We start from the raw sequence: 21,230 nt of genomic DNA, 5'->3' as shown, positions 1-21,230 counted from the left end.
GAGATATCATCCAACGTTTTCAAAACAAAACTTTGAGATTGATGAGCAACGCCCCATGGTACGTTAGCAACAGAACCCTACATAGGGACTGGAAAATTATGTCAGTGGACGAAATCGTCAGGATATCAGCAAAATCACACTCAAAACGATTATACCAGCATACTAACTCGGAAGCGATACAACTACTAGATAATAACTTCACAAGAAGACTTGCCAGAACATAGACCACGGATTTCTTCGTGCAACTCTTCATCAAATGCCAAATAGGTAGGAAATTGGGCATTGGTCCACTTTTCTTTTCTCCTCACACTTTTGTAAATTTGTGTCTGTTAATTGTATGTGGTGAATGCCTCACGGCAGTTCTGCTGTTTCTTTGTTAATAAAAAAAAAAAAAATTTCGCTGAAAAACAATTATTTTTTTTTTCATTTTTGAAAAAGCAAAACTTTGGCAAATTTTGGCGAAAAGGAGAGCTTCTTAGCCCAATTTCTGGTAAAATAGTGAAACTTTTTTGAAATTTTTGAAAAAAAGTTGAACTATTCAAAGTTGTGAAATTGATAACAAATTGAGCTAAAAAAGGGATAATTTTTTTTCGTAACTTTTGTGAAAAAAACAAAACTTTTGGACAATTTGGGGGGAAACATGAGACTTTTTGAAATTTTCTGCAACAAACCGCAGCAATCTTTGGTCATTTTTTTACATAAGCGAAAATTCCCATTTTGGATGAAATAAAATTTGTGTAGAGAGCAAAAGTGCAAAAAATTTTTAAAATTTTCTGAAAGGAGGAGTATTGATATAAGGCCATTTTTTCGCACCAGACGGTTATCGACTGAACCACTCTTAAAATGTTGTAATAAATGCCCAAAATACGAATCCGTGGTTAGGTAACCCAAAGTGCCCAATTTTTGAATTCAAGGGGTTCCCAAAGTTGCGAATAAAAAAATAAGTTTTGGAACCACTGAGTATTATTTTCAAAAACTTTTTTAGCGTAAGATAACTGTTTGAACCCGTTAAATATTATACCAGGCAATTTTTCTATTTTCGACCCTCGGGGGCAAAAATGAGGAGGTTTTACTTTTTTGGAAAATTTTGGAACCACTATTTTTAACTTACACCTTTGAACCCTGCTAAAAAGCTTTTTACAGTTTATTAGTATCTGAAAGACCTCCATCCTACTAATTTTGAGCTCAATAAAATTTTTCGCTGGTAGGTACTTAAAAATTCAATTTTCCGATTTTTCGTAATTTTGATATTTTGGAAACCCCTGGGAAACATGGAACCTGCGATTTGCGCCAAACGTAACATTTTGAGGCATATATTCAATTATCCAGGTGAAAAATTTCAATTAAGCTCCCTGTATATTCGTAATTTTGAACCCTTTTTTCAGAGCCCCCCACTTTGGGCACCCCTAAAAAGGCGTTTATGTGCATATTTTTTCAAATAAATTGAAGAATTTACATTTGAAACACTTTAGCAAGTGTTCGATAATTTTTCATTTGATTTTTTCAGTAACTTTCAAAATTGAGCTATTTTGGGTCAAATTGTGAAATTTTACTCTTCGAAAAAACGTTAAAATCACGTTTTCACGATTTCAAGGAAGTAAAAATGCGAGAATTTGACCTAAAATAGCACAATATTCTGGATAATTGAATATATGCCTCAAAAAGTTACGTTTGGCGCAAATCGCAGGTTCCCAGTTTCCCAGGGGTTCCCAAAATATCCAAATTACGAAAAATAGGAAAATTGAATTTTTGAGTACCAGCGCAAAATTTCATTGAGCCCAAAATTTGGTAGGATGGAGGTCATTCAGATACTAATAAACTGTAAAACGCTTTTTAGCGGGGTTCAAAGGGGTAAGTTGAAAATGGTGGTTCCAAAATTTTTCAAAAATTAAAACCCCCCTCATTTTTGCCCCGAGGGTCGAAAATAGAAAAATTGCCTCGTATTTAATGGGTTCAAACAGATATTTTACGCTAAATAAGTTTTTAAAAATAATACTCAGTGGTTCCTAAAATCATTTTTTTATTCGCAACTTTGGGGACCCCTGGAGCGCAAAAATTTGGCATTTTGGGTTAACTAACCACGGATTCGTATTTTGGGCATTTATCACAACATTTTAAGAGTGGTTTGGTCGATAACTGTCTGGTGCCAAAAAATGGCCTTATCGATACTCCTCCTTTCATTTTGGAATTTGAAGGGAAATATGAAATGAACTTGATCATCTCGATTCCGAATGGAACTTTAGAAAATACGAAATTCTTGGAATCAAGTTCAATTACGAAACAGTTACCAACGAAAAATGTAAGTTAACGTGTTTTCCAATACAAAAGTCCAGTTGTCTTCTAAAATGGACATTTCTTTTGTTAAAAAATGTTGATGCAGTATACAAATGGAGGGTGTAGCTTTTTATACTTCCATCTCGAAATGTCGAAAACTCCAATCTCCAAGACATTTTTATGGACTTCGTATGTACTTTCGAAACGATTTCGAATTAGGCGAAACTTGTACAAATTATCGTTAACCCGAAGAATAATATATCTACGTATGCGATGACAAAAGGAAACTGGTTGTGGGAGTATCGAAAATTAATTTTACCAAGGGGTAGTTCACCTCTCAATGAAAATATACGCTCAACACGCTGCTCAAACAAACGAAACGTTAATAAAATTGCACACTCTATTCGCCGTAAATTTGAATTCTCGATTCACAAGTGTTAATAAAATTGCCTAATCTGTTCGCCGTAAATATAAATTCTCGATTCACAAAGTGTTAATACATTTTGCTCACTCCGTTTGGCCGATTTACGAGCGAATATCGCGAAAATGCTAATAAAGTTGTCTAATCTGTTCGGGTGTGTTTTGAACGTTATAGCGATGGCGGCGAATGGGTGAAAATTCGCCCACCTACCAATTCGATTTATCCTAAAATTTTCAAGTATTAATGAAGTTGACTGGTTTATTTATACGGTAATCTTTTTACCAAAACGTGTGTAGAATGAATTTCAATGAAGCTGAATAAATTCGATGATCCGATTTACCTATACCTACATATATATGTACCTTTACTATTCAGTCATTTCTCAAATGTACGTACTCGTATAAGTTGAACGAGCTTAATAAAGTTATACTGCCTACTCGCTGAGAGTTTTCCTGGGATACAATTTTTCTCAAGCATGCAAACTGATAAAGAAATTTTTCCATTTCAAATGATAATGAAAAATTTTACTATACGGTTCATCGCTTCCGATTACACATTTATCACGTTTTTCATAAACATACTCGTATATGAAAGAGAGAATATGGTTTTGTTCACGTATCGTATGTATATTTTTTTAGATACTTTCATACGTTTTCTTTCTCTCCCACTCTCTTTCAAAAACACGTAATATTCAAATGTCTAAAATAAATAATCTTTTGTCGGTTGAATTATTTGACAATCAATCAAAGCATTCTTACGTCTTTGAATGTTAGGTGGTAACACCTTTTCCGCAGACTCATTTATTTCACTCGAGAAGAAGGCCGCCATGTTATAGGCGTCGGAGTCAGCGTACTATTCTCTATTGTGAAGAAATTTCCTCTTTGAATGGGATACACTCTCGGAATAATTAACACTCGACGTGTATAGTACGTTTAACAAATGTGAAAAGCTCGTTAAAAATAATCACTCACCGGTGGATACTTCGCTCGGTTCTAAAAAGCTGGTGGTCTTCGGTTTCATAGTACTGGTCCCGTTGCCTTTTTTAAAGTAGTACTCGGAATCGCTTTGTACGGTGATGCCCATTATAAAACACGTCAATGAGTAGTACGACTGAAAAAAATAAAAGAAAAAAAAAGGCCATCAATTTGGATTACGAATAGAAAAATACTTGTTGAATTATCCGAACACATATCAGTCAATTTATTCTAATCCTCGGGAGACTTAGATGAGCTTTGAACGCGTGTAGGTACCTTTTCCGGTCTCACATCGTGTATTGATCCGCTCCCCAGGTCTTTGGAGATTCGGATTATCAACTAGAACCTTGTACAATTTGGAATCGGATCACGATGTAATTAAATTGCTAGCCACGATGCAATATTTTTACCAATTACGCGATTACCTTCGAATTATGCTATATTAGCGGCGTACCTAGCCGTCCAGCGGATGTATTTACCCTATTTTACGAGTAAAACCCCCATTTCCCCCCAAAAATCGATTGGAAACTGTTTTGAACCGTTATAAGTAGTTCTCGAGCCTCGAGCAGATTTTCTAAAATTGCAATCTCCCAAAATTTTACTCAATAAAGTTGGAAAGTCAAAATTTATATTAAACCCTGATTTTAATAATCATTCTGAGTCGATTTAAGAATGATGATTTCAAGCCATTCTGAAGCTTCCAGCCACATTCTGAAAATTCCAGTTTTCGAAAAAAACGCCCTAAAATAAGTTCATTAATGTGATTTTTAGAAATTGCAGTTTCTCAAAAAATTTCATAAAAATCTGTCGAAATAAACTTGAGCATCCATAAACGCATTCAGTTTTAAGTTGGTGACTCAATCGACCAATCAGGTAGATACCTACATACCAATTTTCTAAAATCGGGCTTTGTCTGTTCAAAAATAGGTACATAATTATGTACTACCAGGTACCTACTTCTCAAGTTATTAATTAAAAAATCAGTGGATAAACATACATTTCCAAACAGGCTGCGTTTATAAGAGATTTTTAGTGTTTTTATGACACCTTTTGAAAAACTGGGATTTCCAAAATTCGGCTGGAGGCCCCAGAACAGCGTGAAATCACCTCCAAGGTAACTTCATTGGGTAATTTTTTTTCCGGAACAAACGTTAAGAAATCTTTTGAAAACTCCGGAGCAGGCACACGAACGATCTTGGAAAGCCATACTGACGGCTTAATGACCTTAAGAGGCCAGATAGACCAACAAAACGATTTTTAGAAGCTAGATAAGTGGGTCAGTGAGCTTGAGATTCCAAGCATTTGGGTCAATGACCTTGAAGGATCAGACATGCGACTAGGAGAGGCATGACAGGTACGCCAGTGACCTCAACAGGTCAGTTAGAAGGGACAAAACGCTCTATAGAAGCTAGACAGGTGGGTCAGTGACCTTGAGAATCCACGGAGACGGGTCAATGACCTTTAGAGGCGAAACACACAACTAGAAGAAGCTTGGCAGGTATGCCATCCGTTGTCGTAGTTGTAGTCACACTCCTTTACAGAAGATAGCGTATATGTATTTCCATCTATATTAGCCAGTTTCTAGCGTATCTGATAGTTTCTTTCAGGGTCTTACAGGGAGAGTTGGCTGGTGAGTTTGTTGCTAACAGCTCCGATCGTTTCCTCCCTCTCGTCATTCTTACTTGGACTTACCCCAGTAACACTAGCATGAAAATACATACCATTTTCTTGTATTTTATGAGCTAAATACTTTAGCTTTCTGTTTTTGATATCTTCACTTATGACTTTCCGCTCCTCTCCTATTCTTGATAATACTTCCTTGTTGGTAATGAAGTCCTTCCATGAGATCCGTATAGTAGACTTCGATAGCACCACATCTTGAAATCGGATACTTTCTTCTCATATTCCGCACTCATGGTCCATGTTTCACAGGAATACTTCAGAACAGTCCATGAGTAGCATCGCATAATTCTCGTCCTCAGACCTATACTGATCATTTGATTTCTCAGAGCACTTTTTGTCATTCCAATCCATGACTTAATTTCTTCAAACTTGAATTATCACAATTGGTTTCGGCTTGACCTCCAATCTCACGAGTAGTATCCTCCCTAATTTTGGAATTATGGCACTGATTTTATCACTGAATCTGGTATGTATTAATATACCCACACATAGTTTGTGTGTGTCTTTCCCAGCGTAAATCATTTCATAATCTTTATCTGCCTGGTTTCCACCATTTCCAGTCCATCAAGTCTCACTTATTCCTAATACGCTGATTTATAATCTCCTGGCTTCTGTAATTACATACATTAGGGAGTTTTCCAATTTTGTACAAAGTTCTCAGATTCCAGGTTGCGACATTGATGTTGTTCTCCCTTGTTTTGACTCCATATATTCTTAGCACCATATCCTGCTGCCTTGGCAGATGAGGATCAGCCTCATGGAGATTTAGGGCCATTGCTAAATCGATGTCCATGTAATTCTAGGGAGATGTAATGGTGTTGGTTTCCCGTTGCCTTCCACCATAATTTTCTGTTGGGGTGTACTGCCTTTGCCAAATTTTCCAATATTTACCCTATTGACAAAACTTGTGGGTACAACATGCTGAAATGCATGCTTTTTTGCATATCACACACATGCGTAAATTTGGACTTTTTCAAAAAATCGCATGCTATTCAGCCAGTGAATAGCATGCTTAAAAGTAAACCAAAAGCATGTACAAAAAGTGCGGAAATTTTAGAGACATTCTAATAGATAATTTTTTCAAAAAAATAAAAAAAAAAAATAGAAAAATTTTCAGCAGTGCGGGGATTGACCCCAGGTTCCTGCAACATGCGACTGTTCAACTCACTCAGCCACCTCGTAGCTTAATAGACAAGAGATTATTTTTGCATAAATGTTATCAATTTTTGGACTTGGAAAATTTTTTACTCGCTGGTGCATTTTAGAAAATACTTGGTTGCTAGATTGCTTCTGTTTAGCATGCAAAAATGTATATTTTTAACGCGATAATGCACGCTTTTACACCAGTCCAAAATCACACACTGTTATGCATGCTTTTCAGCATAATTTTGTCAATAGGGTAGGCGCTGGTATTTGCCTTCTCACTCTGAAGCTCTTGTGCTTCCCTGGGGCTGGAACAAATGAATTGTTCGTGTTCTGCAGCTCTTATGCATTCTTATTTGTAATATGTATTGATGTAGAGGCTTGGCCTTTGACTTGCCACTCCTCCCCATTGTTCCACCTACTGTAGAATTCTGCTTTAGCCATGTTTATCAATTCCAAGTCCTTCAAACAGCAACATGTTACCACCCTGCAAAACATGGACACCCAGAATACCCCTGGTGTTGTCTTTGCCTTCTCATCTGTCCTGGAGGACTGGCTCCTCTTAATGATCTGAATTACTACCTTGAGACTACCTCTAGCGACAACAACCTGTACCCTCGCGGGGTATGCCATCCGGTGACCTCAACAAATCAGTTGGATGGGTCAATGACCTTAATAGGTCACACAAGCAAACATGCAGAATTGTAAGTAGTAGGCGGGTCACTTTGGGGGTCCTAGACTTTCCGGCGCCAACCCAAAGTGTCCCGTCTACTTTTTTTTTTCAAATTTTTTTTTTGCATTTTTATTTTTTACATTTTTTTTTTTACACGGATACTTTGGGGGTCCTAGACTGGACTGGCCAAAGTGCCCTGTGTGTTGACGATGTGTATTTGAACCTAACCTAACTGAGGTGTGTTGACTATGTGTATTTAAACCTAACCTAACCAGCACTTCAAAAGCTGAAGTAGAAAAAAATGACTTGAAAAAATGGTTTTGTCTTTTAGTTTTTCGTATATACTGCACGAACCGTACGTCCTAGCAAAAATCTGATGAGAGTGATCTGAAAGAGAATTGAATTCTCTACAATTTCATTCGCGAGAAATTTTTGTAGGACGCTTAGTTTTAAAACTACAGCTCTTTAAAAGTTGCAGTAATAAAAAAATTGCTTAGTTTTACTGAAAATATGGGCAAATCGATTCTTTTTTCAAACAGAGGGTGTAATTGAAGGCATTTTGAGGGTTTTGTAAAAGCTCTCCAAAAGCTCCAAAAGTTGCAAGTGGGGATATTTTTGGAATCAGCATGACCTCAGCTTTCTAGGTACACCAAAATAACTTTTCAGTAACGGAAACCGAAACATAACTTTATTTCGTTATTTTAGCGTTATGGTTATTTGCCTACACTCATACTCATGCTGACTGCTCAGCAACTTGATTCAAAGCCTTCAAAGGTTCAGAATGTTAAAAGTAGTGAAATGTACTTATATTTATAGTTTTCAAGAGACTGCACTGACACAAATGCTGCATTCTGATTGGTTGGCAGGTTAATACAAACTGACCAATCAGAGAGCAGTATTGGCCAGAAGGTATCCTTAGAAAACTATAAATACAGGTGTAGTATGACAGACTTCTCATTATGCAGAACAGCAGAGCTCTGGTACACAGCTAGTCTATGAGTGTATACCCTACCCTGCATTGTTGAATGGTATACTTTACTACTCTTAGATAAAGTATGTAGCCATGTCTATATAAGGTGGAAAACAGCTCTGCTTTTCAAATCAAGACCAGATGGTTTGAAATTTAAATATTTCATCCTATTCTCGAATGAATTGAGGTCTGGCCCTCCACCAGAGGTATGTAGACTGAAGTCTACCATTTTTGGTAAAAGACCAGGGTTCCCTGGCCTTCCTTGTGGTGGTTAATGATGATCATAAACCATCTCTGGAAGTATGTAGAGTTTCTCTACCATTTTTTGGGAGGTGTGTGGAGTACATGAAGAGAAAAACATAAGATGCAGAAACGATCTGTGAAGGAAAAAAGTTTACTACACAAAACATGTTGGTAAATTTTTTTCTGCACGGATCATTTCTGCATGTACTGTTTTTTCTCTTCAGTGTACACATGGAGATGCAGAAATGATTTGTCAAGAAAATAATTTACTACACAAAACATGTTGGCAAATTTTTTTCTGCACGGATCATTTCTGCATGTACTGTTTTTTCTCTTCAGTGTACACATGGAGATGCAGAAATGATTTGTGAAGAAAATAATTTACTACACAAAACATGTTGGCAAATTTTTCTTCTTCACAAATCATTTCTGCATCTACCAATTTTTTTCATATTTTTCCCTCTTATGTGTATATAAGCACTTGTCAGAGTGACAGCTGAGTAAATGATTAACTTGAGTTATGTAACCAGTATTTATAGTTTTTTCTCAAATCTATTTGAGTTATCTGCTTTGTGATTGGCTGAATTTCAACCAATCACAATACAGCAAAATCTTTAATGATTTATGCAGCTGTGTGTGCAGATAAACTTCTGTTTGAAGTGTGTAAGGGAAAAATGACTCTTAGTGATTCAAAGAGAGGCGAATGCCAGTGCAACTGTGCTGTGCTATGATTGGTTGATTGGATTTTTCCAATCAGCCAATCAGAGAGCAGATAGCCCAGAAGGGTCTGTGAAAAAACTATAAATAGAGTTGTGGTGAGAGAGAAAAGTTAATGTGCTCTAGAATGTCTTCCTGCCAACATCTCTTGCTAACTGGTAATACGATGGCTACTACTACTTCAAATGCAGAATTCAATGCGGCTCTTGGAGCTTCTTGTTGTACTGTGGTCAGTCCTTTTCAGGGTTACACAGTACAACAACTGCGTGATGAAGCGAAGAAGAGCACACTTCGTTTTCATCATGCAATGAAAAAAGATGATCTATTCAACTTGTTGAATAGTCATCTTATAGGGAATATTTTCCCTTTTCACTGCAGCTTATTTGATTCAAATAATGCTTGTGAACCAACTGCTGCAGCTGCAGCTCCCATTCAGCCACCTAGTATTGATTACAATCAATACAAAGTGGTTGAGTTGAGGGTTTTGGCAAAGCAGAAGGGAATCAAGAATTATTTCAATATGAATAAACTGCAGTTAGTGTTAGCGTTAGATAATAGTGTAGGTAATGATAATTTTAATTTAGGGGAAATTTTCCCATTTAGTAATAGTTTATTTAATAAATCTGCACCAAGGAATGGTTGGCAACGACCAGGACTGGGTGCTTACTTAGCTACCTTAGATACTTTAGATTTAAATAGTGATAAAGTAGGGACCAAAAAAAGTTTAAAACGTAAAAAATCGACTTCTAGTGTTAAAATTATCAATAATGTAGGTTCTAAAAAAATGAAATTTAAGTTAGTTGACTATAGTGATACCGAAGATGAAGATGATGATGATGCTACTAATCTTGCTGGAAGGCCAGCAGAAGCGATTTCTTTTGTTTCAGGAGTTCCTAGTATTGAAGAAGAATGTCAACAACAACAACTACCACCACCACCACCACAAACTGCAGATAAACTCCAAGATTTAATTGCTGAGATGGAAATCGATGATGATGATGATGATGCAGAAATTATTCAACAACCAACTACCCAGGATTATGGACTTTACACCAACGAGGAAACCAGAAATGCTGTAGATGGAATATTAGCTGAAATGGATGGTGAAGAAGAAAAACAAGAACAGGTAGTAATACAGATGGAGATGGAGGTTGAGGTAGAGGTACCAGAGGAAGATACTCTTGAACAAGTTCTTGAGGATATGGAGTTGGGTGATGACTCAATTCCTGAACCTCAACGAGGATTGCTTAAAGAGTTATTCCCTGAGAATCTTTTACCCAACCTTATTGAAGAAGAACAGCCTGAACCGAGAAATGTATTGGATATATTTTTCGGTTCAAATAATGATCCAACACCGTTTTTGGAACCACATAGACAAGTTGTGGAGCTAGAGATCGATGCTGTGGAGATGTATATAGACCCTCCAGTTGTGAATACTCCTATGGTATCTCGGGCTGATAAGATTAAAGAAATCTTCAGCAGACCCGTGCCGCAGTATCGACCTCACGCTCCACGACCTGGTATGCCCAAATATTACCCAGAGTTTCCAAAACCTTGCATTAAAATTACAAATGAAGTGGATCCTCTGGAGTATTTGGTTACCCGAAAACCTACCAGACCCCAGCGCCTTGATAAATATCATAACGCAAGGGCTGGTGGCGGTGAAATTATTCATGGACACAACAACCCGAATATGATACCAGCTGAACCAAATGAAATTGAAATGGATCAGTTTTTGGAAGATTTGTTGAATGGTGGTGGTGGTGGTGGTGATGATACGGAAAGTACCTCCTCTAACACCTCAACAATTTCAACCAATGATGATGATAGTTCAGATGACTCGACTGACGATGATTCAGATGAGGATGATTCAAATGACGATGATTCAGACAGTGGACCAAATGATGACAACCCTGATAGTGACAATAGCAGTGATGGTGATGATGATTCAGATCATGGCAATCCAGATCACGGTATTCAACCAGTAGAAGAAGAAGAAGAAGCTGAAAGAGTATATATTGGTGGAGGTGGAGGTGGTAATGTTGCCAGCACTAGTGCTTCTACATCCAATACTAATGCTCCTACAGTTGACGCTGCTGCTGATGATACCAATAGTGACGACGATGATGAAGATTTACCTCCAGGTACTGTAGCTTTACAATATATCAATGTTACTCTTGTTGATGCATTGATAAGAGCAAAGTTTGGCCTAACAGAACATTCTTATAGAATTACGTTGAGGAAAAATATTGAAAAACTACCTAGAGTTGATCTCATCTCAAGAGCACTGAATGAGATGATGGAATATGCTAAGACAAAATCCGGTTTCATATCTGGTGATTTCATTGACCTTCAGGTTACAAACCCTGCTCTAAATCAACCGATTCGAACAGGTCTTCAAACAAACGACCATGTTGAATCATTGAAGGCAAAATTGGAACAAATTTTGACTTCGGATGAAACTGTGGATCTTTTTGCATGCAAGTTCCACGTTCAAACGATCAAAATTCCACGGGGTGAAGGCCGAACAAAGATCTTGAATTTGGCCAAGAATAAACATACAAAGACCAGCATCAACCAAATCAAAAATGATGACAAGTTATGTGGTTTACGAGCTGTTATTGTTGGTATGACTCATCATACTGATAAAATTTTGGACGAAACTTTGAATGATTCTCAAATTAAGGATACACGAAAAGGTAAGCCAATTCAAAACAGACTAACCAATAAGTTGCACAATCAATTGGTTGATAGGTATGCTGGTGATGGTTTCACATGTGAAAATGGTTTGACCATAGCCAACATGAAATTTGTTGAGGAATACCTGGATATTCAAATTGTGGTCATTGAAGCCATAGTTAATAACCCTCGAATTTATAGTGGTATTGAAAAAGAAATGAAAATCTACCTGTATAAGGATGGTAATCATTTTGACACAATTAATTCGATGAAAGGGTTTTATGGTAGTGTATACTACTGTGAACTTTGTAATTCAGGTTATCAGAATCCAGATGAACATCCAAACTGTACAGGAGGTAAAAAGTGTAAGCTATGCAATGAACTTGTACACAGTGATGTGAAACGTGTTCTTTGTATAGATTGCAACCGATATTGTGTCAACAAGGACTGCCTGAAAAACCATAAACAGACTGTCTGCAAAGAAGAGTTTAAATGTATTGGTTGTAGCAATGTTGTTCAGCGTTCAGATGTAGACCATAAATGTGGTTACTCCGAGTGTGGGAATTGCAAACAACACGTTGATACAGCTATACATAAATGCTTCATGAAGGACATTCCTGCTATGGGTGGTAGATGTGCATATAAGTGTAAGAATTGTGGTCCCAGTTGGTGTAACAGGGAAAACAAACGTTGCACTTATACCGAAAAATATATATTTTTCGATTACGAGTGTCAACAAGAAACAGGCCAACATGTACCTAACTTGATAATTACACGTGATTTCAACAACAACATATGTTGGTTTGATTCGAACGAAGAGTTTTGTGCATGGCTTGTTGATAAACAGCACAAGGACTACACTGCAATTGCACACTATGCCCGAGGTTACGATAGTTATTTCATTTTGCAATATTGCATAAAGAATACAATTGAGCCAGAAGCAATTTTTTCAGGTAGTAAGGTGATGATGCTGAAGATTGGACCACTAAATTTACGAATCATTGACAGCCACAACTTTATTGCGTCACCACTAGCAGATTTTCCAAAAACTTTCGGATTGACTGAGTTGAAGAAAGGTTACTTTCCTCATCTCTTCAATACAAAAGAAAATGAAAATTACGTGGGAGACATTCCAGCTGCACATTATTACTGTCCTGACAGAATGAAAGCAGAAGCACGCAAAGATTTCCTCAACTGGCACAAACAAAAGACTGAAGAACATTACCAGTTCGATTTGAAAAGTGAATTGTTTCAGTATTGTAGTTCAGATGTTGATATTCTGCGACGTGGATGCTTGAAATTCAGGGAGGACTTTTTGGATAGTGGCAATTTGGATCCATTCTGTTATACCACCATTGCTAGTGATTGTATGGCTTTGTATAGAAGTAAATACTTGAAGCCTAATACAATAGCAGTGGACAACAAGGAGTTTCACGATCAGTTTTCTAAGGTTTCAATATCTTGGCTAAACTCATTTGACAATCCTAATATTGTTCACGCTAGCAATGGAGGTGAGAAACGAATATGTGGAGCTAAAGTTGATGGCTTTGATTCCACATCCAACACAGTTTACCAATTCCACGGTTGTTTCTGGCATGGATGTCCTGATTGCTTCGATGAAGAAACCACTAACAGGGTGAATCACGAATGCATGGGTGATCTATACCAGAAAACTGTGGAGAGAACAGAACAGCTTCAAAGAGCTGGGTACACTGTAGTTGAGATGTGGGAATGTAAATGGAAAAAAACTCGAGAATACTCTAAGAACTGTTACTTGATCAACAACCAAGTAATAGAGCCACTAAATCCACGAGATGCATTCTTTGGTGGGCGTACAGAAGTCTTCAAATTAAAGAAGACAGTTGATGGTGTTGATGGAAAAATCAAGTATATAGATGTCTGTTCACTGTATCCGACCGTAATGTATTATGATCCGTATCCAGTTGGACATCCGATGAAGATTTTGAATCCGCCATGTTACGATCCGAATTGGTTTGGATTTGTTAAATGCAAAGTCCTACCACCTCGTGATCTCTACATTCCGGTTCTTCCATGTCGTGTACAGATGAGTAAGAGTGAAAAATTATTGTTCACTATATGCGTGAAATGTGCCATTGATAATCAGCCTAGGTGTACCCACACAGATGCAGAACGTGAATTTGTAGGTACTTGGTCCACTCGAGAAATGAACAAAGCTATTGAGATGGGTTATGAAGTGCTGGAAACATACGAAGTGTGGCATTTTGACAAATCAACTGATTTGTGGAAAGACTACATTACCTATTTCTTGAAAGTGAAATTGGAATCTAGTGAGCACTCATATCCAACCAAAGAAGCTTATGTCGCAGCTGTGAAATGTGATCAAGGTATTGATTTGGATATTGACAAAATTGCCTATAATCCAGGAAGAAGGGCTGTGGCCAAATTATGCCTCAATTCACTTTGGGGTAAATTTGGACAGCGAGACAACATGGGTAATACCGAATACTTAACGGATCCATGTCGTTTCTATAAAATTCTCCTGGACGATAAGCTGACAAATGTTCACGTGTTTCCATTGTCTGAGGAAATGGTTCAAGTGAATTACAAATTCAAAGATCAATATGTTGAACGCAACTATAAGACCAATATTTACGTTGCAGCTTTCACAACTGCTAATGCCCGGCTTAGACTTTACGATCAGTTGTCAAAATTAAATGAAGCAGTTCTTTATTGCGACACTGACTCAATTGTATATGTAGATGATGGAACCAATACCGTGACAACTGGTGACTTGTTGGGTGAGTGGACTGATGAGCTGAAAGGAGGTTACATTACCAAATTCATAGCCTCAGGTCCTAAATCTTACTACTACAAGACAAACACTGGTAAAGAATGTCTCAAGGTGAAAGGTTTCACTCTACACTATACCAATGCGAAGAAAATCACCGGATCGGTTATGGAACTGATGATTGATAAGGAATTTCCAAACGTGATCACTGTTGATAAGAATATTGTTCGAGATGTGAAGACTAAGCAATTGGTTAACACAGATCAGACAAAGAAGTTTGGTTTCAACTTTGATAAACGTGTGATTTGTGATAATTTCGACACAGTTCCTTATGGTTACATTGCTTAGTGAAACGTTGAAGAATTATATTACAGCTGGCAATGGATAAACGTAGATTGAAAAATTCGATAACAGTGATTAATTTCGACAATCAAGTTAAGAAAAAACAACGTAAAGTAGAAATGTTTCCTGATGTGATCCGTTGCGGTATGTTTGGACCTAGTGGGTCTGGAAAATCAAACTTACTTCTTACCATGCTGGTACACATGAGACCATACAAAAATTTGTATCTATGCTCGAAAACGAGTTACCAGGAAAAGTATGGAACACTGCGTGAACTCATAGCTGGGCACAATAAAAATAAGAAAAGTCGAAAGCAAATGATTAATATCCAAGAACTACAAGTTGAATCACTCCCTGAACCTGAAGATTTGGAAATGGATTCCATTGTGATTTTTGATGATGTACTGACTGAAAAGCAAGATAAAGTTGCTAATTTTTTCCTCAGAGGCAGACATCGTAATATTTCTTGTTTTTACTTGAGTCAAGCTTACACAAAAATACCAAAAAAGAGTGGCATACGTGAAAATTTCAATTACATTATACTGTTTAGGCAGGATTTAGTGAATTTGCGTCAAGTTTATACTGAATACATCACAGATGTCACTTTTGAGAAATTCCGTTCAATGTGTAACAATTGTTGGCGTGAACAGTTTGGTTTTCTGGTTATTGATGTTGAGAGTGATGAATGCAAGTATAAAAAGAAGTTTGAAGAAAGTATAAATACCTGAGACCTAATTTGATAAGGTACATAGGAAATTGGTTCAAAAAAACTATACATAGAGGTACCTAACACTGATAAGTTATTATCATTACTATGGCACCTGCTAATGAAAATTATGACAATTTCTTTGAACGTTATGATTTTTATGACTATAGACCTCCTTCATCTGAGAACATTAACCAGCCAGGTGGGGAGTTTCCCATTACAGTTTATAATGAAGATATCATTACTTTACCTTGTGAAAGTAGACTTGTGTTTACTGGTCAAATCAGTGTAAATACTATAGCCACAGATGGTACTGCTACAGCTGTCACCAACATTGATACAAGTAAAATTGATTTTGATTTGAATGGTATTTTACATCGATTTGAATTCATTGAATACAAAGTTGGCGAACATAAAGTTGATGATATTCGTAAACCAGGTATTTCAACAACCATGAAAGGTCTTGCTTCATTCAGACCAAATATGGCTCAAAGTCTTTCTGGTTGGAATATTTATCAAGGAGCAAAAAGTCTAATCAATAGTTCAGGGTACTTTACAATTATTAAACCTCTTTCTGAATTGATGGGTTGTTTTGAAGATTATCGTAAATGTCTTGTTCGTATACCTCAAACATTGATTTTTCATATCAGTACATCGTCTGACAATAATTGTTTTTACTCAAAGGAGGGTACAAAATACCAAGTTTCTTTCAAATTCACAGACATTATTTGGCGTATGCGCCACATAAAACTGAGAATTGATAAAGAAGCCAAACTTCGCAAAGAAGTGTTGACCAGTACAAATTATACAATGTATTTTCGTCATTGGTTGTATCAAAGCACAACATTACCTGTTGGTACTACTGAATATACGTGGGATGTTCCCGTTTCTCATTCTAAAGTCAAGTATGCTATAATAGCTTTCCAAAAAGATGTTGTGGGAAAACTTGACAAACAAATGGGTAGATTTGATTTACTAAATGTTGAAAATGTGCAGTTGGAAATCAATAACTACTGGTTATATCCTAAAGATCGTTTGAACATCAAGTACACAGAAAATAAATGTGGTAATATTTTTGAAATGTTTAAAGCATTTCCCAAATCTTACTACAATCGACCAGAAGAAGATCCAGTCTGTGATTACATCACATTCCTAACGGATTTTCCGATGATCATTATTGACTGTTCTCATCAACCTGAAGTGATCAAAGATTCTTTGATAAATACAAAAATTCATTTCAATTTTCGAGATGATGGGTTTCCTGATAAAGGAATGGTACACCTACTCATGATTATGGATTGTAAAGCAGTTTACAATCCTCTGAACAACCAAGTTATCACATAGAATTGACAAATGAAGTTTTTTCGATATTTTATTTTTTCAAGATGGCATTTCAGATTTCATTGACTGAAACTTCTTCAATTTTTGATTTTGAATATGCAGATGGTATCAAGTTGAATGGACCTTACGAGGTCTGTTTGAAAAGTTTTGTGACTTATAACAACATACCCAACATATCGGAAGTGAATAACAATATAACTTTTGTGGATGTGGATGTGGATAAGGATAATGAAATTCCTCAGGCTGAGTTTATAGAGATCAGAGACACAAACAATAATATTATCAATGCCAATGCTGAAAGTCTCACTTACGACCTTCCAAAAAAGACAAAAGGAGTATATCCCTTTACTGTACCCACTGGTACATATGAGATTCAAGATATTGTTAAATATATTGAAAATTTGGATAAAATTAAAAACAGTGGTACCTTCTTGAGGTTAAATAAGAACACATTCAAAATGGAAATCAAAAGTCCTTTGCATATTGATTTCAGACCTGCAAACTCAATTGGTCGAACATTGGGCTTTAGTCCTAGACTTTTGGCTCCCAATGAACTGCATCGTTCAGATTTACCTGTGCAGATTTTTACTGTGCACACCATCAAAGTTAAATGCAATTTGATTAAATGCAATGTTGATAATCTGAAGCGTAATGACAATACACTTTATGAATTTCCATTAAAAGTTGAAAGTGGTGAGAAAATCATTGAAAGACCAATTACGTTGTGTTATTATCCTATTGTGAGACTAGATAGCATTTATCAGCTGCATTTGAGAGTTGTTGATCAAAATGATAGGTTGGTTGATTTTCAGGGTGAACAAATTGCAATTACTTTGGGTTTTCAACCAACTAGATGAAAATCGTTAAATAGAGGTCCATGAGCCTGTTGATATTCTAATTATAATGGATGATAAAACAATCAGAGATTATTTGGAATCTGGTAGAGCTCTGAAACAAAAGTTTGAAGAAATGAAATTTGGTAAACTAACCAAACGTATTCAGTTGGAAGAAAGGTTTAAACCAATTACAGAATCATTGCAAACTTTGAATGAAAATATGACAAAGTCTATACAAGTGCAGGGAGACAAAGGTATTCCTTTCATTTTGAATGACTTATTAAAACCAGGTAAAAATATTGATAAACACTTTGGTGTAAGAATTGAAAATAGAGGTTTATTTGTTGGTAATTCCCAATTAACAATCACACCTGATAACAATATTCTTTTGGAATCAGATCAAAGCTTGTATAAAGGTACTCCTGGTCTTTGGGAATTACTCACTGCTGAAAATCCTCAACATTATGATGCTAGAGATTTGAGCAATTATGAACAAATTGTGTTACGTTCTTATGCTTATAGGCGTAAAAATGATAGACATAGCCCATACTATAAAGCTACAAATACTAACAAGTATAGAACCTTAATCAGGCCAATGCTAGTAAAGTACCACATTATTAAACAACAACAACAACAACAACCTCTGTCTGTAATAAAAGAAACTGAAACTGAAGATGAAGATGATGAATTCTATGATACCTCATTTTATGAGGATGAAGATCTTAAAAAAGGTTCTGGATTGCGTAAATTTAATACAGGGCAACCTGTGGAGTATGTTCATTGGAATACTGTTGATGAATTAGTTGAAAGACTGTGTCATTTGTGGGGTGAAATACAATCTGGCAACACAAATCCTATTTTACTCAATGAAATAGTCAACATTATTCAGGAATTCAAAGAACTTTGAAAAACGTTATATAGACTTATGAGCAGAAGAAAATTCATTATTTTAAAATGGATTATCGTTATCAAAGATATCTAAGATGCATGGAGGTAATGCCTGAGCCCGTAGGTACTTCTAGTCCTATTTATGGCAGAGGTATTATCAATTCTATGATTAATAATTTACCATTTGAAATGCATATGCCTGGCTACAATTATTTAGGTCCTGGTACCAAGCTTGAAAAGAGATTGAATGCAGGCAGCCAACCAACAAATAAACTTGATGAATTAGCTATGAATCACGATATAGCGTATTCAAAGTCTAAAAATTTGGATGATCGTCATGCTGCTGATTATGATTTACAAGAAGGAGCTTGGAAACGTGTGTTGGCAGATGATGCAGGGTTGGGAGAAAAAGCAGTAGCATGGTTAACAACTAATGCCATGAAAGCTAAAAGAGCTTTAGGTGCTGGCTTGCTAACAAAGTACCCTGTATCTCTGGAACCAGCAGAGCAAGAAAAACTTGCAGCAGCTGTACAGGCACAGAAAGGTGTTTCCTTAAAAGTTAGTACTATACGTACCAAAGAATCTGTGATGAGTGAGTCCTACTTACCACTAACAAAAAGTCAGATTGCAAATCTTAAAAAAGGTGGCAGTGGTAAGAAAACCATTAGATTATCAGCTGCTCAGGTTGAAAAGGTCAAGTCTGGAGGTTACCTTAAAACAATGCTTCAGTATGGTCCTGCAGCCATAGGTGCTGTTTCTGCTCTTGTTGATCTTTTCAAAAGTAAGGAAAAAGATGGCAAAGGTGTTTACATCAACAAGAAACCTAGAGGTTCAGGAGTTTACATTAATAAAAAACCAAAAAGTGGTGAAGGTGTTTACATTAATAAGAAACCTAAAGGTTCAGGTGTTTACATCAATAAAAAACCAAAAAGTGGTGAAGGTGTTTACATTAACAAGAAACCTAAAGGTAATGGTCTTTTGGATGAACTTCTAAAAAAAAAAAAGCTACTCCATTGAATAATTTGGAATTGACAGAGTATGCCATTCAATTAAAAATACCTTTCTTTAGAGGTGTATTCATGCGTGATAAGTTACCAACAAAAATTTTAAATAATGAATCTGCTATTGTGAATTTAGATTCAAGCTCTGGTCCAGGTACTCATTGGGTTGCATATGTGAAACGTGGTCAAAATGTAGAATATTATGACTCTTTTGGTGTTGCCCCACCAGCTGAACTACTTGTTTACTTTGGAAAGAAAGCCAAGGTAATTTATAATTATGAGCAAGATCAAAAATTAAGTCAAGTCATTTGTGGTCATTTGTGTTTGAAGTTTCTACATAAATACATATGATTTCAAAACTTTGATATTTGAAAAATGGATTTAGCTCTTGAATTGCACAAACCTGTGATTAAAAAATTTAAAACGCGCCAAATCATCACCAAAGGTATTGATCACATTTGGCAAGCTGATTTATTAATCATGACACAGTATAAAAAAGAAAATGATGGCTACACCAATATTCTGAATGTTATAGACTGTTTTAGCAAATATGCTTGGTGTATACCTCTGAAATCAAAGTCTGCCAAAGATGTTACTGAAGCATTTCGAAAAATACTCAAGGCCAAAAGACCTAATCGAAAACCTAAATTGCTGCATATTGATCGTGGTAAAGAATTTGTAAATTCTACTTTCAAAAAATTGTTGAAGGAATATAACATTACCATGTACCATACATTCACTGAGATCAAAGCAGCCATGGTAGAAAGATTTAACAGAACATTAAATGAGAAAATGAAGCTACATTTCGAAGTTAACCAAAATCATCATTGGATAAAAATTCTACCAAAGCTTGTTAACGAATATAATAAACACGACATACATAGATCTATAGGTATGACTCCTGCTTCTGTTACAACAAAAACAGAACCAGTAGTTTATCAACGTTTGTACGGGTTAAAAAAATTTAAATTACCAAAACCTACACTTAAAATAGGCGATCGTGTTCGAATAATTGCTTACAGATATACATTTGCAAATAAGTACTCGAGAAGATGGACAAAAGAAATTTTTATAATTGATAAGGTACACTATACAGTACCCATAACATATACCATAACAGCTTTGGATGGTGAAATAATCAGTGGAAAGTTTTACACTCAAGAGTTACAAAAAACAAAATTTTAACTATAAATAGAGGTATGGATGCTGCTACTGCTCATTATTAAAATGGGTTCGGTACAGATACCTTCTGTTCTACGTGCTGCTGTATTAGGATCTGTTGATAGAGAGATTCAGGAAAATGTGCTGCAAAAAATATTGAGATTCAAAAAATACTATGGCCAGATCTTCATATGTTCTACAAAACCAAATATTTTCAATTTGGACCAAAATGTGTTGACTTTCACCGATATAGGAGACTTACCAAAACCACTGCCACCAAATTCAGTGGTAATTCTGGAAAATATAGCTGCTTGTAAATCTCTTAAGCGTCTCATTAAACAACAGAATGTTTCCTGCATTTACTTGTGCAAAACGTACAGAGAATTACCTTCAGATCTAAGTTGGCCT

The 21,230-nt window shown here is 36.2% G+C and overlaps 2 protein-coding genes across 3 annotated transcripts in view; one reads left to right on the top strand and one right to left on the bottom strand.

Annotated features, from left to right (window-relative positions):
* Positions 1-21,230, bottom strand: part of LOC135835012 (uncharacterized) — a 97,494-nt gene that overhangs the window by 36,422 nt on the left and 39,842 nt on the right. For both annotated transcript variants that reach the window (XM_065349059.1, XM_065349058.1), the window contains exon 3: positions 3,667-3,805. In XM_065349059.1, coding sequence (XP_065205131.1) covers positions 3,667-3,805 — 139 coding nt within the window. The remainder of the gene's footprint in view (positions 1-3,666; positions 3,806-21,230) is intronic.
* Positions 18,727-19,677, top strand: LOC135835014 (uncharacterized). The gene has a single exon (XM_065349062.1). It carries the CDS (start codon positions 18,727-18,729, stop codon positions 19,675-19,677), a length of 951 nt encoding a protein of 316 aa, XP_065205134.1.

Source organism: Planococcus citri, chromosome 2 (assembly GCF_950023065.1).
Source record: "Planococcus citri chromosome 2, ihPlaCitr1.1, whole genome shotgun sequence".
Taxonomy (NCBI): Eukaryota; Metazoa; Arthropoda; class Insecta; order Hemiptera; family Pseudococcidae; genus Planococcus; species Planococcus citri.
This window is presented reverse-complemented; position numbering and strand designations above follow the sequence as displayed.